This window comes from Trachymyrmex cornetzi, unplaced genomic scaffold (assembly GCF_001594075.2).
Source record: "Trachymyrmex cornetzi isolate Tcor2-1 unplaced genomic scaffold, Tcor1.1 scaffold5, whole genome shotgun sequence".
NCBI lineage: Eukaryota > Metazoa > Arthropoda > Insecta > Hymenoptera > Formicidae > Trachymyrmex > Trachymyrmex cornetzi.
Window position 1 is genome coordinate 399,831 of NW_017299806.1, and position 14,178 is coordinate 414,008.

At 37.8% G+C, this 14,178-nt stretch overlaps 1 protein-coding gene across 1 annotated transcript in view; it reads left to right on the forward strand.

The window, feature by feature from the left end:
• Nucleotides 1-14,178, forward strand: part of LOC108765554 (protein lozenge) — a 38,702-nt gene that overhangs the window by 10,698 nt on the left and 13,826 nt on the right. Inside the window, exon 4 of the mRNA XM_018514317.1 lies at nucleotides 5,392-5,703. Within this exon, the coding sequence (XP_018369819.1) occupies nucleotides 5,392-5,703 (312 nt within the window). The remainder of the gene's footprint in view (nucleotides 1-5,391; nucleotides 5,704-14,178) is intronic.

Genomic DNA, 14,178 nt, shown 5'->3' on the forward strand with positions numbered 1-14,178 from the left:
GGTACGGATAAATCGAGAACGGGAGAGGCGTCCGCGAAACAAAGTGGCCGCTGCCCGTCACCGTAGCCCAAAATCATCGAAATGCAAGCGAGCGAAACGATATCGATGGATGGGTGCTGTCAGTCAAAGGTCGAAATTGAATTTGCTTCACTTCGTAATTGATCCATATTTGAAATGTCGTCTATTAGTAGCATGCCATAGATTCACGAAATGATTTCCCGTTTTAATACGAGCGGCGAGGCAACGCCTGGGGTATATCACCAGAAATGAGCTTTGTTTAATTTTTATATTTTTGTTTAATAACAACTTTTATATTTTTGTTTAATAACAAGCGACAAAACGCCACGTAATGTTCCTTTTTCGAGAAACTCGCGAGAGAAATACACGAGAAAAGTGCCGATCCGTCGCCGTCGGTTCGATGACGGTTCGTTGATTTCTTGCTACCGGGTCAATCAATGTTCCGCTTTATCTCTACAAAATCGTACGTTCGTCAATCGACATTCTCTTAAATGTTGTTTTCGAGAAAACCGATAGCGACGAAAGGAATCATACGAAGCAATTTCGGCAGTCGGTGGCCGTCAATCAAAATGTTAAAATTGGAACCGGGCTACTTCGCGATTGGATTCCCTCGTGGCCAACTCTTGATCCTGATACCGGTCAGAGGAAGGCTCTATCGGCGACCGAAAAGTCCGATTAAAGACCACCTCCTGATAAAAGCGACGGTCGAAAAGTGGCGGATCTAGCGAAGCTTCCGCTCGAGTATACAATCGTGAATGGCAGTCTCTGGAAAAGTTATTCGCAGTTATCGTTACGACGATCTGAAATCGAGAGCGGATGTGCACGGATATGCGAAGTATGTTAGGTGATGTAAAAAAGAGAGCAAAGGAGAATTGAAATCGAGGAAACGTTGCACTGGCCTGGGCATTACTGGCGTCAAGGAGAACGTAAGACGGGCGGAGGGAGAGGCCCCGTTATTAGAGAGGAGGAAAAAGCCGCGCTATTTCCGTCCTCCCGGAGCCGCCACACTTTGATTAGATAAGTCCACCACTCGTGCCGTGGAGATTGGAATTATTGCTCTCTCCGTTCTACCTTCTCTCTCTCTCCCTCTCTCCCTCCCTCTCTCTCTCTCTCTCTCTCTCTCTCTCTCTCTCTCTCTCTCTCTCCTTATCCGCTTCACGACCCGGAGGGACGATTGATGAAGGTGTTATATCATCATCATTCTTGTTTATTGTAATTAAATGTTTTTCATACGTCTTTTCTAGCGATCTTCTAGCATCTTCTTTTTCTTATATTTGCATTCTTTACTAACGCCAGATTGTACTCGTCACGATTATATCATTGTGTTGATTGAAAAAAAAAAAACAATACAGTTTAAAATTAACAACTTTCACACAGTACAGCGCATTCAAAAAATTTTTAATTAAAATAACGTTTTAATTAAAACAATAAATACACATAACTTCACTTTCTTTCAGTGTTATATATTGTATATTTCTCAATATATGTATTCAGTTAATATTACTTAATTAAATACATATTATTCATTAATAGCTTCCAAATTGATAATGAACGTTCTATATTTAACAATAAATTAAAAAACAATTTTATTAAAAAATGATATTTATTTTTATAACAGTTTTAATATTTTGTTAGTTCAACTTTGGCTTTTATTACTGCCTTTTGCAGCACAATATAATAAATTGAGGGCACTTTATACATATACTGTTAAAAATTTCATAAAATTTGATACTTTTAAGTTACACAGTTTGAACTTGATTTCATGACATTAGACTAAATTTATAACTGAATGTATTTATAATTGAAAAGTATATTTGTGTACATCTATATGAAATTTAATATATTTTTCATGAAAATTAATGAAATTTAATGTACTTTTCATAAAATTTTATGAAAAGTATGTACACGTTCCATATTTACATTTAAGTAACTACTGTAACTTAATTTTCAGTTAAATCATTGATTACTTTTAATTTCAATCATAACCAGCTTCATTTACACTGTAAAAAATATCATGAAATTTAATATACTTTTAAGTTACATAAATTAAATTCAATTTTATGACACTAAATTAAAATTAATATATCTGCAACTGAAAAGTATATTTGTGTACATGTACATGAAATTTGGTGTACTTTCCATAAAATTTTGCGAAGTTTAGTACATTTTTTATTAAATTTTATGTAGATTTGTGCATGAAATTTAAATTTACAATTTAAATTTCATGCAAATCTACATAAAATTTTAATTTATTTTTTGTAACGAAAGCAAATTTCTGTTTTTTTAACAGTGTATGAACATATAAAGGAAACTCATGATTACATTTCTAACAGTGTATGAACAAATCTGTATTCTGTAAAACTATATCATAAGTTTTCAAAATTCAAACGGTGCAACTCTGATTCTAATTTTACTTGTGTCACTTTCTATCAACGTAGCTATACTTTCAATAAAAGACACTTGAGAAATTTAGAGATGATTCAGAGAGTGATGTAGATGAAATCGCGTCGTGAAATTTTTATGTACAGATTCTTTACACAAATTTCTCAAACATTCATTTTCATCAGAATTTTAGATACTTCAATAAATAAATTCTTTTTGTTTAATAATATTTCTATGTGAATTCTTAAATATATTTTCCAGTTTTTCAAACTGCGTACTGATCGTAGTCGATCTTGAAAATGCAGTCTTAAATTAAAGATGAAATAGTAATATCACAACTTAAATTAAATTGATAACCAATTTAATAATAATAATGCTAATAAACATCTTACAATTAGAACAGCTGCAAAGAATTTATTACAAAAAATTTGTATTATCCCAGTCAAAGTTCGAACTTGGATCTGAAATGTATTATATTACAATTAATCTTATATGAATCGAATCAAAGAGAAAGAGCATTTTTCCTGGCAGAGAGAGAGAGAGAGAGAGAGAGAGAGAGAGAGAGAGATTCACCTCTTGTTATTGAGAATTATTTATGCCTGTTCTTCAAAAAATTTCTCAAGCATTCACTTTTACTGAAATTATAGCTGCGTTGATATATGGGAATATAATATTTAAATATCTCAATATCTATAATTTCTATTTTATGCAAAAAGAATCCGTATAGGTATATCTAAAAATCCCACAACAATTTCATCTATATATCATTGAATCATCACACAGATGTCTCAAATTTCTTCGAACATTCACTTCTACTGAAAAGGTTTTACAGTAGAAGTTCGTGTCTACCGTTTGACCTTTCGCGAGAGCCTGAACGAAGCAAAGAGTACATCGACGGGCCCATCGCTGCGTAACGTTCCGTACGTTTGGGGCATTATCGGCGTCCGGTACGTGAGAAGTCGTGGGATCCACGCGGAGCCCTATACACGGGCCCCTCGCTTGTAGTATCTCCTGGCGCGGGCCGATCGTGGTAGTCGGTAGCAAGGAATAATCTTGTAGGCATCGGTTCAGAGCACTGAAGCTGACCATCTGGGCTCGCCGACAATTTCGTGCAGTTTGTGGTCGAACTTTATTTGTCGTTCGCCCTCGTGGCCGGAGGTGTTTCTCTCTCTCTCTCTCTCCTTCTTTACCTTCGTTTTCCCGTCTCTCTCCTCTTCACTACCTTCCTTTTCTCTCTCTTTTTCTTCCTCTTCTACCCTCGAAGAATAACAATTTGCGCCTAGGCTCGGCTTCTCCTTCGTGCGGAAACCGTTGAAGGAGAGAAAGAGATTGCGAGAGAAGCATGGGAAAACGGTGAAGGCAAATGTGTTACTTTTGTTACCTATCCATAATTGATAGATTTTAGAGTTTCTGAATTGTCTCTCTTTTTCTATGGACACCAGTATATAAATATTTATATAAATTCTTGTATAACGCAGAACGCATAACCCCTCAATAGAGTAGCAAGCCTTAAGCCATAAGAAATTGATCAATCATAGATTTTTCTTTTCACATTCGACTGTGATTGATCAATTTCTTAAGGCTTAAGGTTTACTACTCTATTGTGTTTACGGGATAAAACATAAGAAAATCGACCAGTCAGAGTCTTTTATTTTATGGAAAGAAAGAACGAAGGATTTTGATTGGTCCATTTTCTTATGCATTATGCGTTACGCAAGACTCTGTGCTTTCACCCTAAGTTTTCTTCAATAAGCCATTACTTAAGTTCAAATCTTAGGCCGTAAGAAGTCAACCAACTATAGTCGACTATTCTTCTCACATTCGACTGTGACTGGTCAATTTCTTATGGGTTAAGACTTAAAGCTTTAGTAATGGCTTATTGTAGAAAACTCATAACTCTTGAGACACGTCTGAAAATGTATGTTACATTTAGTTCTTGCCTGTCGTGTATTTCCTTGAAATGAATTCTACACTTTGGAAAACTTATTTCTTAATGATCTTTGTAATTTAATTTCAATATTTATCAGTTAATCTCTGTAATTTCAAACTTTTAATACTTACGTACCGATGTCCGTAGAAAGACAAACGAAACTTTGAAGTCTATCAATTATCCCACATCTGACATATTTCGTCTATGGACGTCCGATTATTACGTCCGGGTTTGTGCACGTGCCGAGCTTATGCACGTGCCGAGTCATGTGCATTGTCGTGTAACAATATGTATCAAGCGTGTATTAGGATCCGACGTAATAGGGAATCGGAATACCCACGTTATGTATGCGCCGCGATACTTGGCTCGAGATTCTGTCTATCCGTGAGGTCCCGGATATGCGAGGAATGCTATTGAAGTCTATCAAGGGAAGAGAGGTCGAGTTTCTTCATTATCCTGTTCTATTGGACTAATGACGTAGACGCGCACTGGTCAATCTGCCCGATTTAGAAATTCCACGTGTCCGAATCGTGTCAAAACGACAGAAAAATCCAAATTATGTCTAAAGTATTTTAAGTGCGTCTTTCGGAATTCTTCGCGAAGTGATTTATAATAAAAGAGAAACATTAGAATCTTTTTTTACACTTCAAGTTTTAAATCTTAATTACTAATCGCTCCAAAATTTCCTTAAACTGATATTCACAGGTCTGTAACTTACCCGACAAAACTTTAAATTAATGTATCTAAAGTTTACGTAATTTATCAATGTATTTAAAGTTTATGTAATCGAACGATATTTTTTCATTTTAAAGATCAAAATTCAAAAAATTAGATTATATAATTTAAAATTAAACAGAATTGTGAAAAACATTTGTTATAAACCATTTATCAAAATCTTTGGCACATAATTAGAATAGTGTTCGAATCCATTGGATTTTCGAATATCAATTAGGGTTAATATTGAATAAAATTTAAACGACGGAAACTTACAAACGAGTAGTACGAATAGTACGATGCATGTATATATACATATATATGTAGTGAATAACTCTCTTTTTCAGGGCAGCAACATCAGCAATTCCGCGCGCTCGGTCTAGGACAAAGGCCCTTCCTCGACGCGCCGACCTCGTTCAGGTCCCACTTGCGAGAACTCGAATCGTTCGGAAGGAATAAGCATCACCATCATCACAGCAGCAGTCACTTACACGACCAGCAGACTGGCAACAACGTCACCACGAATTCGGTTAGCGGTGCCTGCACCAACCCCAACAACACCGACCCGACCGCATCGCCGGCTTCCAGTACACACCTCGGGGCTACTGGCGGCTCTTCCGTTCATCAGGATTGCTACAAGCGCAGTCCTCAGCACGGCGGTAAGTTCTGATCTTGTTGTTGCCTATTTTAAGTCGCTCCGATAATTCTAAGTCAATCCGAAATGTTTTACGTGAATAGCTAATATTACACAATCTCATTAGAATTTACACGTTAAAATTGAATAAATGAAATGCAAATGTCTTTTTCTATTTAAAACTTAAGCAAACAGCGTATAAATCCTCATTATGATACAAACAAATATGAATCTTTAAGAGATTTTTTCAAAAAATAAAAAACAATAATATTGTTTCGATATTGCATAATTTTTTGTAAACGTTTCTTGAAGAAGAAAAAATTTTTTACATTTATTAACAAGAATTGTTTTAAAGATATATATTTATTTTATTTATTATGGATAAATTTTTCAAAGAAAGCTTTCAGGAAAGAACGTTTTGTTGAAGTATTTAAAAAAATATAGCTGGATATAGATCTAAAAATAATTTTTTTAAACTCTTAAAACAATTATATAAGATACTAAAATTAGTCGCTGGAATGTGAAAACTTTTCGTAGCATTTCAGCAATACTTAAGTGTTCTACATAATTAGTTTGATGGTTTGAAACAATAAAATTATTTTTAGATCCAGCTAAATTATTAAATACATCAGCAAAACGGTTCTGTCCATGTTGAGTACATGCGAAGAATACGATGGTTGAGTACTCTGCAGTAACATTATCGCAGAGATTGGCGCTTGTTTATAACCTAGTGAAAATTTACATACCGCTGGTCTAAGTGTTAAAGTAGAAACAACATCTTCCAGTTTATTTGCTTCTTTGGCTTATGTGATGAATATCACAAGCGTGGTGCGCTATCATCATCTCGCTCTCTTCGCACAACATTCTTCGCAGAGAGCGACTCGAAACGCGCTCTACCCCACCCAACCCTTTGTCGCGAGAGGGTGAAGAGGTAGGAAGAGGTGGGAGATGCCGGAATGGGAGAGAAAGAGAGGAGATCTCTGCCGTTTCGCGAGGTAATAGTTTCATACCTCGTTCCGGCTCTGCACCCTCTAATTCAACGTAATAACGACATTCAACCTGCCGTTTCCATCTCCCTCCTTGCCGATCTCTCTCGATGCACCGTTGCGTCGCCATAGCACGAGGAAAAAGTGTCCTCCTCCTCATGGAAGACCGTCATCGGTCATGGATACCGAGACCTCTGCGAAGATATTTTCCTTCGCTCAAAATTTTTCCACTCGACAAAAATTTTCTTTCTGATAAAAACGATAAAGAATTATTTGAAAATTACCGCGGCGGCTTCAAGTCGTTCAATTACGGTGGAAATTCGTCTAGCTGGCAAAAAGCTGGCGATCATTTCTCTCGCGCGACGACGACAGAAGCTATCCGTGCTCCGCGCCTCGGATAGCTTCGGATATTTCGAACTATCGAGATAATTTAGGATGCAAAAAGGCGGGAAGGTCGAGGCAAGGCACTTTATTTCTGCGCGGCTCGTCTCGCATCAGCGGTCTCGACCTGATCAAAGTTAAGTAGACGCGCCTCTGGCTGGTGAGACCTCTTTGAAGCTACGTTGCGGTTTCTCTTTGCCCTAATCTCCTCCTCCACAACCCTCGGCTTCCTCGCCTCTTCTCACCCTGCGATCAGGTCCTCCGTCACCTTCCGGACTGAGACTTCTCGTCACTCGAGACACTTCTATGGATCGGCCATCGTAATTAGCTTGTTTATCCGCGCAAAGCTTATCATTGCACGAAAGAAAAACTCCAAAGAATATAAAACAACTCGTTAACCGCTTAGAGTGTAAAAGGCCATCAAGAGAGCCAGACTAGTCAACGATACATCTCGCTTCAACTACTTTTTCATAAATGGATTCGCAATCTCGGTAAATATTCCATTTATCGCTCATTCGCGACACTCCTTTCCTTCTTCGCGTCTCTAATGAGAAGTTCCTAACTTCGATACACACCAGACTCTCGTGGTGCAAAATGACCAAGCGCGTCAGTGGATGTAATCTTCTCCCTCTCGTCAGACTCGGAGGGAAGAGGTGGAGAGCTATCCGTTTTGTCTTTAGCAGCCCCTCCATCTTCAGATAATTCTTCTCACTCGATTCGGACTCTTTCTGCCGACGGCACACCCGACATGCTCGTGCACTCACGTACGACTCACGTGCACGTCTGCGTAATACCAGGGATCGATCGGTCTCTTCTCGATCGATCCGGAGCTGGATCCATGTTGTTTTTGCCCTTCGCTCGCGCGATTCTTCCTTTTATCTTCGGTTCGCTTCGCTTGCGACGTTACTGAATCAAACCTATTCGCCTCCTCCTCCTCCTCCTCCTCCTCCTTCTCTTTCTCCTCCTCGCCTCTGCTCTCCGTGACTTCGTCATCTCATGATTGCTTTCTAAATCTCACGTACGTACCGGAAAGTTCTATAAGAAGAAGTGAAATCGCTAAAAATCCTATCGTAAGTATAAGAGTAAAAATGTAATAGCGGGTAACTATGTGAAATTGATAAGATTTACGCTTCGATAGTTTAGAAAATAAAATAGAAATAAGAAGAGAGTAAAAACATTTTGCACAATTTTCTTCGAATATTGCAGGATAATTCGACAATTGCTTTCCGAGCGTATCGCAATTCCATGTGTAAATTTCAAAGTACAAATTCTTACCGCATGCATTGTCTTCACTGAAGGTAGTAAACGCCATGTCGGTTGGGAGGTCCCTAAGTGAAGAAAAAAGAGAAGCGAGCATTATTTCTGTCTCTTATAATATAACCGTGTCCGTTTCTTCCTTGCCCCGCCGAGTCTCATTTCGAGTCATGATCGGGGTAATGAGGCCCCGCGCGCAGTGGCAACGGACCGAGTAGGTACCCAAAGAGATGATGCGAGAGGAATGAGAGGCGAGAGAAGAGAGGAGAGGAGCGGATCTCTCTCAAGTGATATCAACGTGAAAGGAACGGAGAGGAGTGCCTGCTTGAGCACCAGGAAAAGGAGAAACGGGCGCGGGCGAGGAGGGGGTAAAACGAACGGTGAAGCCACGATGTTGCCGGCATAGTAGGGGTAAGGACGCTGATTATGGGGTGTCAAACAATCATGCTGATTGTATATTCTGTGCTGACTCCTTCTGTCTGCCTCCACGTCTACTCGTATAAGCTGCAAGCGAACTCTCGTTTCCCGTCTTCGTGTCCTTCTTCCTTCTCGTCGCGCAGTCGTTCTCTTCCTCTCTTCTCTCTGGCAAGAGACTATGCAGAGAGAGAGAGAGAGAGAGAGAGAGAGAGAGAGAGAGAGAGAGAGAGAGAGAAGGATTATCCGTCATGCCTTCTAAGAGGTTCGTTGTTGGAGAAAGGGACGAAAACTACGTTTCTCTAAAGACGCGTCATGGTGGTTTACGAAGAGGAAGTTATTTATCCGGCTAAGATAAACCAACAGTCGAGTAAAATTAGAAAAATCTGTCAGATGGGAAAAATGGATAACGGGTTTTTTAACTGGAATCTCACAAATTTTTTAAATATAAAAATAACAAAAGAAGATACTGCGAAAAAGAAGAAAGAAGGAAAAATATCAATGAATCTTAATAAGAAAAAAAAAGCAGTCATTTTCTCTCTTTTTTTCTCTTAACTTAATTGCCGAGCTTCTCGTTGTTTACATACTGTATTTTTTCGTATACCTCTATATATTTTTATTCAACTTTTACATTTTTTTTTTATAATTCTTGTCTTTTATTACTTTATTTTATTTACTTTGTAAATTATTCTTTTATTTTCTTTTTTTTGTCATCATTCTTTGCTGCATGTACGTTCTTAGAGGGTTTGTCTTAGAACAGCGTAAAATGCTCGATCTATTTATTTATTTATCTCTCTCATGAGATTATGATTCGCCGGCATATTTTTCGGCCGCGCAAACGATTGACGATTTTTACGTGCGGCCAGTTACCGGGTGGTTAAGGTTAAGAAGCGTGTAATTCGCGTTGCGAGCTTCGTCCCCGGGAGGTGCGCGCGAAGAATCCAGGAGCAGCTTGTCGCGAGTTAGCAAGAAGGAAATCATCTCTCTCATATCTCCCCCCCCCCCCTTTTGCCGGTATATTACTCGCCGGCGAGAAAGAGACAAAGAGGCCGCGGCTGCACCAGCCCAGCGCATCTCTCGGCTCTTTACCTATTTACCAGGGATGCTCGTACTTTACCTAGAAGATATCCAAAAAGACGACGAGCCACGCGGGAGAGCAACGTTACACCGGCGAGACCGAGATATCCACAGAAGAGGGGCCCTCTGTGAAGAGAACATTGAGAGAGGAGGGCCCGATCTCGCAATTCCCACGTGCCTCTGCAGCTACCAAGAATGCGGCTACCTTTCTGGCTGTTCCGCGGATTTTTTCCACCTACTGATTGTCCTACCGTGGATCTCGGTACCCAACTTCTCCGGCCTTCATGCACTTTACTCGTTAGTACTTAGAATGCTGCCGACGTAGCTTAATGGAAGCCTAGTGCGTGCTTGTACGAGATTATTACGCCTCCTTGCTGCTACTTGCTGCAGCTGGCACTCTTACTTAAACGTTATTTCGATGTTCTTGAGAACAGCACGATCTTATCCATGTACGTATTATATGGCGAGTCCAATTCCAATATCTCATTTTAACCGACATCCGATTGCCGTAAATTCAGTGAGCACAATCACAATTTTATCTCACCGCATTGAAATTATTAAAAATTCAAGGATGTAAAAAATAATTTAGCTTCTTTTTTCACATTATTATGGAGGAGAAGATGGCATTACGGCTCCCAATTTACATTTTACACAATTATATTGTTAATATATAATCAATATTTAAATTTGAAACTTAAACTACATTCGTCAAGGGCGTTGCTCAATCAATTCTAAATTCAAAGTTAAATATTTATTAGGACATTATTCATGTGGCGACACTGCATAATGGGACGGAGAGAAACAGGAATAACGTGACTCCTCACTGCAACGAAAATCAAATATTAGTTCTGTTTTAAAAGACACAGTATTTGATTACAAAATTTACAAAAAATAAAATATTACAGAATGTATGCAAAAATATATACATACGCTTAACTTCTTCTGCATAAATCAATATTAAAAATCTATAGTACATGTATTTGAATTATAGTAGAGCTGTCAACTTATCGAATAATTTTCATATAAAAACCTCGAAAAAGAGATCGAAGAAAAGATCTAATATATAGTATAATAGTATATTTCTGTATACACAGAAGTTTGTATTTACTATTACGCACGGAAAAAAATGTTTGGTTGAATTGGAATTCTGGTTGAAAATAAACGCGATTCAGAATTTTAGTTAAATCTACTAGTGATTAAATCTACTAAACGTTAGTTATTTCAATTAGAATTTTAATAGATTTAACTAGAATTCTGGATCATTCATTTTTCACCAAAATTCTATAAGTTAATTCAACCAAACATTTTTTTCTGTGCGCTTATAAAATTACTTATATTTTTTATAGGTATAGAGCTTCTTGTGAAATGATTATCTTTATAACACAGTAGAGAGTATAGGATTACGTCCAGTTGTTCGAAAGTTCCCGATCCGAAGTCTACCAGCCTCGTGAGAAACAGGCGGATTAAGGGTTGCTTTTCTTAAACAGGGGAAAGGGAGTTGCGAGGCAATTAGGAAAGTGTCACACACACTCCTATCGCGACTCACCCTCGCAACATGGCGACCCCTATCATGCTCTATCACGAGGTTATTAACACGCTCTAAATCGTCTATGGGACGTGAAAAGATCTATGATACACTAAGCAGCGTTCTTAGCAAGTTAACGCATTTATTCAGCTTTCTTGAAAATTTTCTTAAGATAATTTTCAATATTTTATACGTTGCAAAATTGCATTGAGCCATACATTAAGTTATATTGAATAACGATACATCGAAGATTTGTGTGAAAAAGACTCTCGAAGTAAATACAATGGATTATCGCTGTCGCACAGTTTGAGAAACGACGACGTAAACTTTTCTTCTTTGCAATTTGCACTTCTCTATAAGAAAGCAAAGTTCGAACCTTGGCCAACGAGCCTTCGATGCCTACTAAAATGACAAACGCGACCGCAGAACTTAATTAAACTCGTAAATCCGTCGGCACCATCGTAGACTTCCACCGTTGTTGCGTCTTCTGGTACTTATTTACCTCGCAATACATTCTATAAATGGCGTCCTGACCAATTAGAAACGTCAAATGCATCACGTATTATACTCGTGCGAATCATGCGACTGATTCTTACATTGCTACTTTGAATGAAAAAAAAAACTTAATGCTAATATGACTGCGTAATGATTTGATAATAACATCTTTATAAATGCTTTGTGACCACATTGTAGTAAAAAGCGTTTCTAGATTTCTCACGATTCTATTCATTTAAGGAATATTCCGTCAAGTACAAACAATTTTTTCAACAAATTAACATCTCTACGATTAAAGAATCAATCGATCAATTTTATATCAAAATTGTGTTAACTCTAATTGATATTTGCGAATCCAGTGAACCTAGCCATTTTTTTCTACATACCTGTAAAAAATTGTTTCCAACAAATATTCTTCAACTTGAAATAATTTTAAGTCACTAATTTTTTTCTTCAAATTTCACTTTCAAAATAAGAAAAATTGTTCGATTATGTTAACTTTAAGCAAAGATAAATTAATTTAAAGTATATTGGACTCGCGAATACCAGTTAAGAAAGTTTCAAAACGAATATCAATTAAGATTAAAAGAGAATTAATTGGAAATTATGAAAGTTTTATCTATTATTTATGCGCTTCGGGAACATTTCTTTAGAAAACTCAAGAAAGAATTGGTGTTTATGGATTCTAACATATTCGCTGGTCTCTGAGGATTCCGGACGATCTCGAATCTCTACTGAGAAATCTTACGCCTTCCGCAAAGTGGAATTTCAGAAATCCTCCTCCTCTGTGGCAGTGCCCGGTGGAACTTTATCGCCTGACGGTTTATCGCGTATCCTGGTGGTACAACATCCTTCGTGTCCGTCCAATCAGGCGCGCACTTGGCGGACGGCTTAAGGAAACCCGTGGCGACCGCTTAGCCCAACCGCGATAATAAACAGGGCAGCCGTGCCGTTCCGTTTCCACGTATTCTTCGTGTTACACGACAGGGGACTAGGCGAAAGACTTAGCCGCAGATAGGCGGAAGCACAAGCGATTCCTTTCCTCGCTTCCTGACGTCGAGTCCCCAAAGGATCGCTGTATCTCCTGACGGCGATGAAGTCAACGAGCGTGTCTGACTAGAGAAACCTCCTAATTAGTTCTGCTAGTGAAGTATATTCATGGATTTGACGATAGTCTCGCCCACCTGTGGCGAAAAAAATTGAACAATTGCTCTAAAAAAGGTGGTCCTTTCTCTTTAATCCTAGAATATCTTTATTTTCTACTAAATATATAACTGGGCGTTAGTTAGGAGTCAGCGCTGGATATTATATTGTGCAAAGCTAACTGATACCTATTAATATGTTAAAAATTCAATTTTGTACGTTTCGGCTTGCTATTTGAGCCATCCTCAGCAATAAAAAATTACCGCTTATCGCACTATAAAATTTGTCGAACTGCGTCTCGCACAATCGTAGTTCCGACCTCCAATAATGCAGTGGAAATGTGGTGAGAGACAACCATCTTCAACATAGTCTAATGTTGTGCCAACCAGCTTTATTTTCTGCCACTGTGAGATCCTACGGAATTTGCACCGGTGTTAGAATCCTGTTAATAATTATAACTTGATTTTCTGCCACTGTGAGATCCTACGGAATTTGCACCGGTGTTAGAATCCTGTTAATAATTATAATTTTTTAGTTGACAATTGTTCGTTCCCTTATTTCAAATGACACAAAACATGATTTCCAAGATGTTATCATAAATTAAGTAAATATTACTCTATCAACCATCAAAAGTGAATTAATTTAACTTTATAAAAAATCGTCAAAATTTTCACAACTAAAGAAATTGTTTTTTAAGGGTTGCGAAACGAAAATGACATAAATGATACTTGATCGTGTTAAGAATATCATTCTTGTTGCCGTTATAAATGGATTAGTTAATAATTTTTTGCAAAATTGAAAAATAGTTTTTCTTCTTTTTTAAGAAACTTAACTTCTTTAATTTCTCTACTTAAAAATTTTTCGCTTATAATTGTTAAATTTTTTAGTTGTGTCACTTTTGAAGTAAAGGAGCAATATTTGTATGTTTCTGTTGATTAAAAAATTAAAATAAATTCTAATATAAATTTATAGTGTTATATATATGATGATAAAAATACTTCCTTAAATACGACGATTGAAAAATGCATCACCAATAATGCGCGACACGTACCTCGATAAAACGTCCGCTAGAAAGGGCAAACTCGATCGAATCAAACCCTTTGCTGTGATGCACCCACCGTTTTCCCACGCGATCGACGCGAGTTCCAGACCACTGGAGACAGACTATTACTACATCCCGCGTTTCTTCTGCTCACGCCTTTCTCATCGTCGTGTCTATTGCCAA